Here is a 15,142-nt window from a genome sequence, read left to right as displayed (position 1 = left end):
CGGTCAGATAGGCAAACTGCAGAATTGCCAGAATTGATCAAATGAATCAAATGCCTGATTGAAAGGTTTTTAAAGGTTTGAGGCTGCAGATGGTTGGTTGCCTGCTGTTAAAGCTTTTGATACGTACGTTGGGCTTCTCAGAACAATCACATTATAGGCTCATTCTAAACTGGGTCGATTCATGTTACCCAATCATTGCAGAGCGGTTATAAATATTTTGGCCAAAACCACGTGAATACTGTAGGTTCCTCAGTCTGTCACAACGAACCATAATGTAATAGTGATCTAGCTGCCCTGAGCGTTTCCCTCGTACAGCCGATGGAGAGAAAAAATTGGTCTTTTGACAAGTAGGTCACCTACTGTATTAATTTTGGTTGCTATTCAAACTTTTAGACACATTCATAACCTACATGTCTCCAATTTCTTCTTTGGTATTTGTGCCCTTTCAGTGCAGTGACATTCAACCTTACAGACATTTCACTGGAAGTCCAATGAAAATGATTTTGTCAGTGTGAGTACAGTATGCTCAGAGACAATCAAGTAATGTAGCTATTCTATTCCGGGGGCCTGCTTGTGCACGTCAATGGATGCCATTTTTTCACACCATTAACTACAGCCCACTGGTTTTATTCACAGCTCAAAGATAGGCCAAAAACAATCCTAAAAACGCCCACACGCACAATTGCTAAAATTGATATAAGCTGTTTCAACCGGTCTGTCGCCAGCCTGTACAGCAGGAGGAACCATCCCCCCATCATTCTCTCTCTCGCGCTCTCCCTCCCCTCTCTCTCTCCTTTATCCTCCCCTGGAGGAAGGGGAAGGGTTGCAGCTTCACATTATGTACAAAGATGCATAGCAAGCCCCCTCAATCCTCTACCTAATGTAATGGTGTCTAGTCACAGATAGCTGGCGTTGTAGAAAAGATATGTGGCTTACCAGGTTGATTTGATATGATGACTGCTTTGATATGAGGGCCAATTTTGTACCTCGCCTGAGCTCTAACCAGGAACTTTCATTATCATCTATGCTGAGTGCAGGGTCCACAGAAAAGGAGAGCTCAAAGGGTCCTCTAATCCACTGGGTTGTACAGGCATGCTGGGCTGGTCAACACACTGGCCCTGCATCTTAAAGTAGCTGTAGCTCCACAGCGGTGTATGGTAAAAGAGGCTCAGGGGAACGGTATGCCAGCCTGGTGCAGTTTTCTTTTCTCTCTCCTCTCCACAGCTCCCTCTCAAGGTTAGAAGCCACTAAAGCTTTAACTCTTTCTGTCCCACTGCTAAGGTGTCTCTCTGTTTTATTATAGGAGCGTTATGGGTAATTCTGAGGAGGAACTAGCCTGGATACTGGTCAATGAGGTCATCCAAAGATCACGTTCGGGTCACATGACACTGACTGAGGAACACAGGTATGGAGATGGGGGGGGGGGTTGCTGACTGAAGTCAGTACAGATGATACTGTGGCCCTGTCGTATTGTTCATGTGTAGAATTTAAGGAACGTTGCTGGAGGCATAATATCACCAAGTTTAATTGGAAAATTTAATTTCAGCACACAAAGGAGGTCAGACAAGGTGGAACAAATTGACATAGTATTGCTTCACTTCTGTTCTATCTCTGGTTGGACGTGATGCTATAGGAAACCCTTTGGCCCAGTTGTGGCAGGTTTAGTGATCCTATCCCCTCTCAGAGGTGACGGTAAGCCTTCAGCATAGCCCAGTAAACTCCATGTGCTTGCAGGGCAGCTGGTGAGCGTTTCTCCAGCCCCTCAGCTTGGCCAAATCCTGCCCTTAATCTTCAGTAAATTGCCTTGCTAGTCGCTACCCCAGCATGCTGGGCTGGGGCACCCTCACTGGAGAGGCCACAGTAGACTGGGCAGTCAACCTAGGAAACTGGCAGGGAAATGGAAACAGTTGCTTTCTGGGAAACGGTCCACCAGGGCACAGAGACTGATTGTAATTTGTGATAAGTGGGCTCAGGTAAACTAAAGGAAACCAGCATCACCACCTGCAGCGCTAACACATGATTAGTTTGTGGCCACAGGGGCATCTTTTTAACACATACTCTGTAGATTTTTTTTTTGATTCAACAAAGACCTTTCCAATTAAGGCACCTGTTCTCACACTGATCATCTTTTTTTCAGACCTAAGAGGTTGGGTTGCAATTGTCATAATTGTGCTGCTAGGCAATGAGTGTCACTGTGACTGCACACCTAGTGTCCACCCTTTAACACTACAGCTGTCAGGTGGCCTCGTCCCTGGCTGGCCTGCCACGGGGCACTGTCGGCGGGGGAACAGAGAGCAAACAGAGGAGAGGATAAACGTCCACTGCAGAAACAGCAGCCTTTGATTTGGATTTAGGGCTTCCTGTGGCTACCTCTGTGTTCTGACCAGATTTGAGCGGTGCTGAGCTCTGTGGCGGTTAGCTGAGTGTGCCGACTCCCTTGCCGTCCCCCACCGTGGTGCTGGTGCCCGGTCCAAACTGGATCAGGACGGAGGCCCAGTGCCTCTCTGACTGATCTTCAGCCAGCTGTTTATATTTTATATTCCTCCCACCACATCACACTGGGCACAAACAATGCACCGTTTATAGTACGCCACAAAACATAAAGTGCTGCTTTCTGCTTTCTAATCAGGTCATTTACATGGCATTGCCTTTGTCCATTTTCATTTTTGCAATGATCCCTTGATTGTTGCTAGATTGAATCCCGAGCTGACAAGGTAAAAATCTGTCATTCTGCCCCTGAACAAGGCAGTTAACCCACTGTTCCTAGGCTGTCATTGTAAATAAGAATTTGTTCTTAACTGATTTGCCTAGTTAGATAAAAAAACAGAGGGGGCCCTAGTTGCTTGCAGGTCATTGAGCCACAGTGAGAATTGGTAGCTTCTTTCACAAGCCTGTATAATGCAGTATTAATATTCAGACCCTTGCATGGTCCATTATTGCAAGCTTAACTGTCCATTTGTTAGAGAAACAGACACAGCTTGGGGGAGAAGATGGATAGTGATGCTGCTGATGCAATCATGCCCTGTCTCTAGAACAAACTGGAACTGCACAGTAACAGCCAATCTCCACAGCCACACTTATGAAGTGGATCTGCTGTGAGGCGAGCTAGCTACCCTACCATGGACCCTCTGCTTATCACTGATAGAGACGGCTGTCCTGCTCTCCCAGATCAGTGATTGGGCAGCCAGACTCTGAGTTGATAATGATAATTGCTCTACGTCTTTCTTTCTTCCCTCCTCTCATTAGCTACCTTAATTCTTGCTACTGGTTTTCATGGCCACCCTATTTGCATTTTCCTCTCACTGAGCATGGAAATCTTCCATCCTCTGCTCTTCGTATGATTCTACATAATGACTAGTTCCACATAATAACAGTTCCCTATTCCCTTTTGGTTCCATCTAAAGACGTCCCTACCACTCGTCTCTCTCTGTATTGCAGCGTGCCTGCTCTTCCCCTCCACTCTCCAATTGTTCTGTCCTTACCGCCTCATTTAATGCTTTCAATTTACCAGTCTTATATCTCTCTAATACCCAATATGGATGTTTTCTTACATTTGCTATTCCTCAGCTATTTTAAATAGCTTTTTATTCATTTGGATTCAGTTTTAACAAAAAATATATTTCATGCTGCAGAGGATGCTGTGATTTTCATTTGGTTCCATTTTTGGCTGTCAGAAATTGTAAGGGTAATGTTGACATGATACACGAATTAAAACATTCCTCTACAGCTGCTATTGCTGTTTATGTGTGGAGATTATTTTATCAGTGTATTTCATTTTGGAGTCTTCATTTAGATTCTGTTTAATTCTTTCTGTGAAATTGCATAATGGGATTCACAAATGTGACACAATTGAATGGTAATGCTGGAAACATCATATCTTGAAGCGCGGCGAGTATATAGCTGCTGTAATACATTTCTCTTTGGGATGTAAATAAGATCAATGGCATCTCTCTATGTGATTGCGCTGCCTTCTAAACTGACAGTTGTTATGCTGACTTCTTCTCTACGGCTTGGTTTCGTTTTATGTATAGTATGTAACGTTGTTATATCATGCCTCCATCTCCTCTCCTGTCTTCACACCTCCAGCACAGACCAATAGCTGAAATGAGATGAGGCAAGGCTGTGGGTCTAGCTATATTATAATTGCCAGTTTTAGATCCACTTCCAAAAAAACACTCTGTTGGCTCTGCCATGGTGACTATCTTTTAACCCCCTTCTCCTAAACTCTGCTGTGGCCATGGAGCATGTCTGAGATAACCCACATACTGAATGCAGGGCTGGGCCCAGGGCCATGTACTGTCCTGGTCCTGTATAACCAGGGTTCAGGCCTGGCTGTGGAGACAGTCATTTATGAGCTGTTGGTACAGTATGTGGACTGACGTGAGCTCTGCTTGTCTTTAACCCTGAGAGCTCTGAAATCAGGCCAGCTCCCTACGGACCTCTAGAGATAATCCTATATTTATCTCTGCTGCCTCCGGATCGCCATACGCCATCAGGCTTCTCCAAACACTGTCCTCCAACATGGAGTGGTGATCCACCACCCAGTCAGTCCAGTTCAGTTCACATATTCACTCACCACATTCACTCACCACATTCACTCACCACGTTCACTCACCACATTCACTCACCACGTTCACTCACCACATTCACTCACCACATTCACTCACCACATTCACTCACCACATTCACTCACCACGTTCACTCACCACGTTCACTCACCACATTCACTCACATACTCACTCACCACATTCACTCACCACGTTCACTCACCACGTTCACTCACCACGTTCACTCACCACGTTCACTCACCACATTCACTCACATACTCACTCACCACATTCACTCACCACGTTCACTCACCACGTTCACTCACCACGTTCACTCACCACGTTCAATCACTACATTCACTCACCACATTCACTCACCACGTTCACTCACCACGTTCACTCACCACGTTCACTCACCACGTTCACTCACCACGTTCACTCACCACGTTCACTCACCATGTTCACTCACCACATTCACTCACCACGTTCACTCACCACGTTCACTCACCACATTCACTCACCACATTCAGTCACCACGTTCACTCACCACCATCACTCACCACGTTCACTCACCACTTTCCCTCACCACATTCACTCACCACATTCACTCACCACGTTCACTCACCACGTTCACTCACCACATTCACTCACCACAATCACTCACCACATTCACTCACCACATTCACTCACCACATTCACTCACTCCCGTTATTGAGTTATTTATCTGTTTTTATTAACAGAGCCAGTAATTCATAATTTATTTATGTGACAGATGTTATCTATTATGTTATTCATTTCATGTGGCCAAGAATGAGAGATTTTCCGGAACATTAGGCAGCCATGCATCTGCCGGTACATTGAGTACTAATGCATTTTTTCACTTTTTTAACGTTTTGCTTTTAATACAGTCCACAATGGAATAAATTAGCAAATTGCAAAATATTGATACTACTGCCACTACTGCTGTTGTGGCTAACACAATCTCTCGCTACCAATTTCAATATTTCTATTTGTGTTCCCTTCAGAACGGATGATACATCGGTTGCTGTATCGAATCCTTTTTGGGGCTCTGAAATAAGAACCGTAATACTGTATATGTTGGTGCTGGCAGAGCTAGACAGAGGTAGCTAGTGTTTTTGTTTATAAATAGCTCCAGCCAGCATTATTCCACTTGCAGGCGTCCCATAATCATCAATCACTAGATCCACCGGTGGGTTTTTTTGGACTCAGAGGGATGCGTGAGCTGTGAGTGAGCGGTGTGGAGCGATGTGAGCCGTGCCCTTGCACCTCTCCCCATGTGAGTACATAAAGGAGGGAGTGGGCAAAAGACTGGGGGAGTCAGGGGAAGGTGGTGGTGATGGAGTGAGTTATGACCCCTCGCCCTCCCACCCTCCCCCTGGTCTGGTCGGACTCTGTCCTCCCCTGGGTCTCCAGAGCACTGGGCGTGCCCCCAGCCCCACACTCCTGGCCCCCTGATCAGATGGAGGTTGGGAGGCAGGTAATAACAGATAGGGTGGGGTTGGAGTGGGGATGTGTCAGAGAGCCACTATTTACTCTGAGAGAGAAAGAGAGATATGGGGAGGGAGAGGGAGAGACAGAGTGAAAGGAGGGAGAGAGGGAGAGGGGGGAGGACATCCTCTGGACGAGGGTTTAAAGAAGAACCCTTCGCTCTTTTTCCTTTTTAACGAGATTTACAAGAACCTATTGAACCTACTGTACCAGTGATGGGCAGTATAGCTTTGCATTTACAGGTACATACACATGGACACCCACAAAAATACACACACATCTATCCTGCATTCTAATATCAATGCATTTTTCAAAAGTACAGTAGACATTCCATAAAGACCCACACACTGTCACACACTATATGATCCACACACATATTCTTCCTGTTTGTTCATCCCTTTTTGATGCAGACACACACTCTGATCTTTTCATCGCGTTACCATGGCAGTTGTGAAAATACAGTAGAAATCCAGCTGATAACAAAATGGTTATGTAACTAGTGCAGTGCCAAGTCCTGTGTCTTACCTAAGCACACCTCTTCTTTCCCCTGTGTTTCTGTTTCAGCCCAGATTCCTGGCTCTGCCCTGCTTCTTCTACAGCCACTATTTAAAGAAGGTTTCACAGGACGCTGAATACATCTGAACGACACTTATTGTTGTGTACTCGATGATATCGGAATTAGCCCTTGAATGCCAAAAGGAAGATGGTATTTCTAATTACAGAAGCAGAAACTGATGTTCTCCTGCCACCTGCACCTGCACCAAAGTGATGTCATCTTCAAATCCTAATTAAAAGCATCTCTATTCCGTGAAATGCATTCTATACACTTCACTCAATGCAATCATCTCCCCCATCTACCAACCCCCCCCCCTGCAGCCCCCCAGTAAGGTGAGACAGTGGCGCATGCTGCCCGCTATAGTGCCTCACCTCCCGGAGTTCCTTGGCCACATCCTTGAGCTCTTTGAGAATGCCGTCCAGCTGGTTGATCACCATCTTCATGTGGCTGCGGATGCGTTCTCTGGGGGTCTGGCTGGGGGTCTCAGAGGTGTCCCGGGCCGGAGCTCTGCTGAGGGACATCCTTCACAGGGCGACTTGGGGCCAGGGGCCGGCGGGCTGATGGCAGGGGCGGGGGGGAGCCGAGTCGGGGTCCATGTCTATGGCTGCGAGGAGCCTCATTGCTACTGATCCGAACAGGGGCCCCGGCCACGCAGGGAGACCTCAACATCTTAAAAGCCCCTGGACAGCCAAAAGACCTTGTCTGGCCTGAGCGCTCAACCCCCTGGCGTTACCCTCCGCCATCCATGGCTCCAGGATGGATAGTACCAAAAATGAAGCCAAAAGAAACATGAAAAAACTCAAGTTAGATCCACGGAACAGGAGGAAGAAGAAAATAACAGGAGCTAAGATGGTGTGTGTGAAAACACCTTATATAATAGTGTTGAGCCAGAGAGCCTACTCATCTCATGTGTCAGTGTATACTTTTGCATCGGTCTCTGAGGAGGATATTTATTTAGATCGTCTGTAAGAGGAAGTTGCTATTTTCCCCTCCCACTCACCTTCCTTTACAATCTTATTTAGCGGGTACGATGCAGTGACTTGGTGTCAGCCAGGTTACTGTAAAAGAGTGCATCCCAGGTTGTCAAGCTGAACAAGGGGTTCATGTTCAGCCTCCCCTGTAGATCAGAATATCCAAGCATAGAAAAGTAGAACTCCCAGCAGTTGCTCATTTTTTTTAATGATATTGGTCTACATTATTGGTAGGAAGTAGGGACAAGCTTTACCTTCTAAATATACTCCCTCAGTTTGGCATCTGTCTTTTTGAGGGAGAGAGGAGAAGAAATCCTTTTGAAAACAAGAGATATTCCTCCTGTGTCCTCCGCCATGCAGTGTTCCCTTTCTCTTAGAAGTGACGGGAGAACAAACTAATCTTGATGGAATAAAGAAATAGCCCACATCAAAAGCAACTTCTGCACCCATCCATTTTATGTTCAGATGATGACCGACATGTGTTGTTCATTTCTCATCAAAGAGAGGAGGAAGGAAGGTAGGAGGAGGGGTGAGTGTCTCTCTGTGTGTGTGTGTGTGTGTGTGTGTGTGTGTGTGTGTGTGTGTGTGTGTGTGTGTGTGTGTGTGTGTGTGTGTGTGTGTGTGTGTGTGTGTGTGTGTGTGTGTGTGTGTGTGTGTGTGTGTGTGTGTGTGTGTGTGTGTGTGTGTGTGTGTGTGTGTGTGTGTGTGTGTGAAGAATGTCCAATCTGTTCTTCAGTGGCAGGGCTTAGTCCAGGTGGCAGGAATGAGGATAAACGGACATCTTAGCGAGTAAAATGTGACTAATGAATAGAACGTGCAGGGGAAGAATGACAAACCAACATGGTGATGAACCAGAGAAGGAGGAAGAGGAGGGTCCTTCCCCTGGCGTTAGGGTGACTTGCGTGTCCTTCGTGCCCATGCAGTGTCCCTTATCTTGCCCTTTCAGATCTGACTGTTGGTCCTCTCTGGTCTGCAGGGGTGCGCCCAGAAACCAGACACCAGAGAAGATAGGAAGAGACGATTCACTTCTCTCTTTCGCTCCCTGAGTTGTTGCTAAGGGAGACCAGCAGTCTGCCTGGTTGTGCTGCTGATTGATTCATTATATCTCCTCCTTCTTTTTATCTGTGTATTTCTCCTTTGGTGAACAGTTTTCAAAAAGGCAGAAAGCCCTGCGCCATCTCCATCCAGCAGTAAGAGGTAAATCCCAGTAGCGCATCCCCGGGGACAGCCGGAGCCCAGGCACAGGCAGGGGGGCGAGACACACACTGAATCCAGGCTGATGCTACTGCCAGAGGGCAAGCTGGCCAATCACACATGACACCTGGAGAGACGGGAAGGAAAGCAGTTGTTTTTTTCTTCCTCTCTCTCTTTTCTCCTCTCCAAGGCTCAGCAGCACTGCAAATAGAATACAACAGCAATAGAGCAAGGAATAGAGGGAGAGAGAGGGAGAGGGAGGCAGGGAGATAGACAGGAATTAACTGCGGTGCTGGAATTTTTTTAACTGCTGTGAAAATGCATATCTAGTCTCAGCAGGACTCTCCCACCTTCCTCTCATTAACACCAACACACAGACACACACACATTTACCTTCTCTGTACATCAGCAGCTGTAGCTGTGTCCAGGGCTTACAGTCTATGCTCCTCTGTGATATTGACTGATTAAATGCACTGGAGGATCATCCAAGCCACACACATCCTGCTAGTTCTCTTGCAGTCTCAATCTCTCTGTCAAAACACACACTGACACCCTCCTCTCTCTCTCTTTCAGCCACACACTCACATGCTCGCACACACCCATATTATACTCCCCGACTTGTTCTCTTTGTACCTCCCTCTCTCCCTACATCACTTACTGTCATCCTAGAGAAAGCAGCTCCAGTCAGAGGGTGAAGAATTAATTCAGTGCCGTGGCTCAATGGAAGGAATAAAGGAGAGCATGTTGAGGATGGAGATGTGGAGGAGGAGGCGGGATGGAGGAGGAGGCAGGATGGAGGAGGAGGCAGGAGTGGAGGTGGGCGGAACGGCCTTAACAGCAGCACTCTTAGACACCAGAGAGAGGAGGCGGCTGAAGAATAGGGACCAGCAGCAGAGTCTAGATCCGGCTGCTGCTGCTACTGATGATGCTGAGGCTGAAGCTGTTGCTGCTGTAGATGCTGATGCTACCGTTGCTCTAGTGACGATGCTGTGAGAAAGAAGAAGCCACCCGCCATCCTCATGAACCCTGCCGGCGTCGGGAAACAGCAGAAAGAGCTACTGCATACAGAGCTGTGGAGAGCCCTCTGGAGCCCAGTCAGAGCCCTCTGGAGGCTGCTCCTGACACCACTCTGTCTCTCTCTCTCTCTCTGTCTGTCTCACTCTCTCTCCGTCCTGTCTCTCTGCCCCTGCGCCCTTAAGTGTCCTCGCTGACTGCCGGATGAAGGCAGGCTGATGCCAGGGTTTATCGCGAGGCTCAGGCTCCTGCCAGCACAACTTGCTTTGCTTCTACGCTCTGACTGTGTGGAGGGAGGAGGGGCCTGGCTTTTTAAAGGCACAGCACTAGCTAGGTAGCTACAGTCTCCTCTGCCTGGATCCTCTCTCCCCTCTCTCTTTCCCCTCTATGTATCGCTCTAACTCTCTTTTCTCAGGATGGACTCTTCCTCCGCTCACAGACAGCCGACCCTTCACTAGGGAACGAGTGTCCAGAAATTGCTGGCTGTTGCATCATTAACACATAAAGCAGGTTGGGATTGTTATGACCTCATCAGGGAGGGACTGCATTACCTTCCCTCTCCCTACTCTCCTCATTAGGATGTTTTGATCATAGCATCTATCTAACCCCTCCAGAGGCAATTATCTTAATGTGAAATCTGTAACAAAAGCACGTTGTGTGTCTTTTAGCAAAGCAACAATGGCATGTTTTAGCGGCAGTTGTCAGCAGGTAGTGAATGTAGGTTTCCTGTGGGGTTTTGTGGGTAAGTGTGCTAAGAGGCCTTGGCATTCTTTTGCATAATTGTTAAGGGAGATGTGCTGGAAATCGAGGTCCAGATGAGTCTGCAGTGAGGACCAGTGTGGTTTGGACTGCCAGGATCACAGACAGTGTACCACTTATTTGAAGTGCTAATTGGGAGGATTCTACAGTAGAACATGTATTCCCTTTGTACATTTGCTTTGATTAATAAAACATCAGGTTTACATGTTCTTTTCTCATTTTGAAAACATCCGTGATAAATACTATACCATATTGAAATACATCTCTGTGTTCCTATAACGCTATATCTCTTAGATCTATTCTTAATTTACATATGGCTATCAAAGCATTGACTCACTCCTGCTGGTTCATGCTCTACAGCATCCGTAGAGTACGACCCTACCTCACACAGGAAGCGGCGCAGGTCCTAATCCAGGCACTTCTCCGTACCTGCAGGCTATGCTCAAAACCTACACCCCACCCTGGAACCAGCTTCCCCCTGAAGCTAGGACATCTTCCGAAAACATCTGAAACCCTACCTCTTCAAACAGTATCTTAAATAATTCTCCTCCTCACCTTGACAGCCCCCCCCCCCCTCACACACAAAAAAAACCTGAACCAGCACTTGCACTTGACCCCCCCTCCGCCCCCCCCCTCCCCCTTTCTAGCTCTGACTCTACTGATAGTTACTTTGTTGAGGAAAAGTGTACTTTCTATGCCTGTGATATGTAATTGTCCCACCTACGTATCTGTAGATGAATGATGTGGTAGTCCCACCTAGGTATCTGTAGATGAATGATGTGGTAGTCCCACCTAGGTATCTGTAGATGAATGATGTGGTAGTCCCACCTAGATATCTGTAGGTGAATGATGTGGTAGTCCCACCTAGCTATCTGTAGATGAATGATGTGTTAGTCCCACCTAGGTATCTGTAGATGAATGATGTGGTAGTCCCACCTAGATATCTGTAGATGAATGATGTGGTAGTCCCACCTAGATATCTGTAGATGAATGATGTGGTAGTCCCACCTAGCTATCTGTAGATGAATGATGTGGTAGTCCCACCTAGCTATCTGTAGATGAATGATGTGGTAGTCCCACCTAGATATCTGTAGATGAATGATGTGGTAGTCCCACCTAGCTATCTGTAGATGAATGATGTGGTAGTCCCACCTAGCTATCTGTAGATGAATGATGTGGTAGTCCCACCTAGCTATCTGTAGATGAATGATGTGGTAGTCCCACCTAGATATCTGTAGATGAATGATGTGGTAGTCCCACCTAGATATCTGTAGATGAATGATGTGGTAGTCCCACCTAGCTATCTGTAGATGAATGTTGTGGTAGTCCCACCTAGATATCTGTAGATGAATGATGTGGTAGTCCCACCTAGATATCTGTAGATGAATGATGTGGTAGTCCCACTTAGCTATCTGTAGATGAATGCACTAACTGTAAATCGCCCTGCATAAGAGCGTCTGCTAAATTACTAAAATGTAAGCATTTAAATTATTGACATCCTTGATTAAGGGAAAGCAATTTTTTTTATTTTCTTAAACAGGTAGGGGTCAAAATTGTTTTGAATACCTCACCTTGCGTAAGGGTAACAGCACTGAGCCTTTTTCTAAAATGTTTTATGAAATTGGAAAACACATCGGGAGGGATCTTAGACCATTCCTCCATACAGAATCTTTCCAGATCCTTTATATCCTACGGTCTGTGCTTATGGGCTGCCCGCTTCAATTCAAACCACAGGTTTCAATGGGTTTCAAACCCGGAGACTGAGATGACCATTGCAAAATGTCGATTTTTGTGGGCCTATTAACCATGTTGATGTTTGCTTGTGGTTATTATCTTACTGGAAGATCCACTTGCTGCCAAGAGCCAAGCTCCCCTCTCGGCACACACTGGTTGAATCAACGTTGTTTCCATGTCATTTCAATGAAATTACGTTAAGCCAAAGTGGAATAGACATTTAATTGACATCAAATTCCGAGCAACAGTGAGCTCCAAAAGTTTTGGGACACATACTTTTGGAGCTCACTATAACTCAGTATTTGTACTATATGTATTTTATACAGTCATTATTGCTCTTCCTTATCAAGGGTGTCATTAACGGCCTCCTCCACATCTCCTGATGTACTGGCCTGTCTCCTGGTAGCACCTCCATGCTCTGGACACTACGCTGACAGACACAGCAAACCTTCTTGCCACAGCTCGCATTGATGTGCCATCCTGGATGAGCTGCACTACCTGAGCCACTTGTGTGGGTTGTAGACTCCGTCTCATGCTACCACTAGAGTGAAAGCACCGCCAGCATTCAAAAGTGACCAAAACATCAGCCAGGAAGCATAGGAACTGAGAAGTGGTCTGTGGTCACCACCTGCAGAACCACTCCTTTATTGGGGGTGTCTTGCTAATTGCCTATAATTTCTACCTTTTGTCTATTCCATTTGCACAACAGCATGTGAAATTTATTGTCAATCAGTGTTGCTTCCTAAGTGGACAGTTTGATTTCACAGAAGTGTGATTGACTAGGAGTTACATTGTGTTGTTTAAGTGTTCCTTTTATTTTTTTGAGCAGTGTATAATTTTTTTTACATAATTGCATTTGTTATGAACAGTGACCATATCTATTGCAAGTGTATTCATAGTCTATTTTAATGGATTTGTCACCAGTGGAATTCAAGTGGGTTGAAAACTGTTCCCTCTCAGGGATGCCTTCATTGGAAAGAAATGCCATTATTTCCTACTATAATATATATTTTAACGTTAAGGTCATCCCGACTATTGAGTTTTACTATGAATCTGGAGCGAGTCCAGAGAAATATTGCTTCCACTTAATATTTCTACCGTGGATTTATTGTGCCTGGCCGTTTATGGAGAAGTTTTATAGAACACAATATTTTTCTTGAGGGGCACACACAAAGACGTGCTGAGCGGCCGTTGGTCCAGGGGAAATCAGCCTGGTAATGTACTGTAGACCTATAACGGATCTGGGTCTGGGTGGGGTGTCTTGACTGCCTCTGTTTACCTCACTCATAGTCTACTAATATGATACTTCAAGGATCTTTTTATTACAGTTCCTTCCTTGGCTGCTGTCTACCCCACAGCCCCCTGGCTGGCTCTGCTCAGGACGCGTGCACAGGATTTATTCTTCCTAATAAACCTGAGAGATGTGAACACAGAGGATCAATGAAGGTAGTCTATCCTCCTTCTCCATGTTAAAGTATCTGTCCAGTAAATATCTCACTTTTAAAAGTTAACATTCTGTTAACTCACACCCAAATAATGTTGTTGACTCATTCTATGCTCGTATTTGTGGCAAAAGCATAAATTGGAGTAAAAACACATCAAAAACCTCAAACGTGTATCTCGTCAAACAGACTGTTTGGAAAATGCTTGCTACTTCCTCAGAGAGGATGAGCTGGCCAATCAGCGGTCTACTCGCATAACCGGTGTATACCAACACCATTCTGTTGTTGGGATACGCCCACACCATTCCAACACAGAAAAGTTGCTTTTTAAAATGCTTAATAAGCTTTTTTTGGATGAAAAACAATTTCACTCATATTGGAAATTAATTGTAGGTCATATTTCATAAATCTGGAAACACTGGACAGTTACTTGGACGGCTGAGCAGAATGATTTGTGAGTGTTCTAAAGTATAAAGTACCACTTAGATTGAACTAATCATGACTCCCTTTGGAGAGTGATCAAACTTTAACAGGAAAAGGACATGCCCATAAAAATCACTCTGTGGCATAATCTAACAGTCATTAATTGATTTTATTTACAGAGGGATTTGTTGTTCCTCTCTTCTCCACTGTGTGGCACTGTGGTGTAGTTGTGATGTGGGTTGCTTTTTCTTCTCTTTGTCAGTCAATAGCAAAATGGTGGCTTGAGAGAAGCATCAGAAGTTCACAAAAAAAAGGACATTTGAGAATGTTGTTAAAATATCAATACAAAACAGCGGATATAGTCATAGGCAACAATAATAGGCTTATGATACGCTTGTACAAAGATTCATCATTTAGTATAACAGGATACATTAATTCACAAATCTCTTGGAAGTCATTGATAAAATAATGTGCTATTTTGGAGAAGCAGTGGGACACAGTATGTGTAGCACCACAGTCTCCAAACCCATGTTATTTATTGATGAAAAAGGGTTGTGAATATAATACTCCTTTTGAATCATTCAATGTACATGTATTGTATTGTGTACTTTTTTTAAAGTAATATACTAAAAAACAAAGGAATTCATTCTATGGTTTCAAATGTCTAATTTCCATGATGACCCAATGAAATGACTGGTTGATGATCAATGAAAAAGATAAGAAACATCAAGGTAATCAATCACTCACCTGCATGTCTACATTAGAGGCATGTGAGTAAAGGGTCTATACTCTATTGTGGAGGCACCAATCATCTCCTGTAATATCATACCAGTTTGTGAAGACGCTGTGCTGCACAGTGTCTACAGCCTCTTCCCAGACCCATGTATTAATGTGTTGTGTTGAGTCTCTGTCATGTTGGGTCTGTCTGTTTTTATGTATGGGAGTTTAAATTATTCTGAGGTTTGATTCCCGGCCCAGTTTGGTCTGTTTGTT

General features: G+C 45.3%; 1 protein-coding gene across 4 annotated transcripts in view; it reads right to left on the bottom strand.

Moving 5' to 3' along the window:
- The window catches only part of LOC129834420 (inhibitory synaptic factor 1-like), a 56,015-nt gene extending 45,925 nt beyond the window's left edge, over window positions 1-10,090 (bottom strand). The window contains exons 1-3 of one of the 4 annotated variants that reach the window (XM_055899384.1): window positions 9,436-10,090; window positions 7,613-8,978; window positions 6,984-7,361 (exon numbers count right to left, since the gene is read on the bottom strand). In XM_055899384.1, coding sequence (XP_055755359.1) covers window positions 6,984-7,133 — 150 coding nt within the window. In that variant the 5' untranslated portion in view covers window positions 7,134-7,361; window positions 7,613-8,978; window positions 9,436-10,090. Of the gene's footprint in view, window positions 1-6,983; window positions 8,979-9,170; window positions 9,396-9,435 lie in introns of those variants that run through there. The other 3 variants (XM_055899386.1, XM_055899385.1, XM_055899383.1) reach the window with 3 other exon arrangements.
- Window positions 10,091-15,142: the final 5,052 nt, after the last annotated feature.

This window comes from Salvelinus fontinalis, chromosome 35 (assembly GCF_029448725.1).
Source record: "Salvelinus fontinalis isolate EN_2023a chromosome 35, ASM2944872v1, whole genome shotgun sequence".
Lineage (NCBI taxonomy): Eukaryota > Metazoa > Chordata > Actinopteri > Salmoniformes > Salmonidae > Salvelinus > Salvelinus fontinalis.
This window is presented reverse-complemented; position numbering and strand designations above follow the sequence as displayed.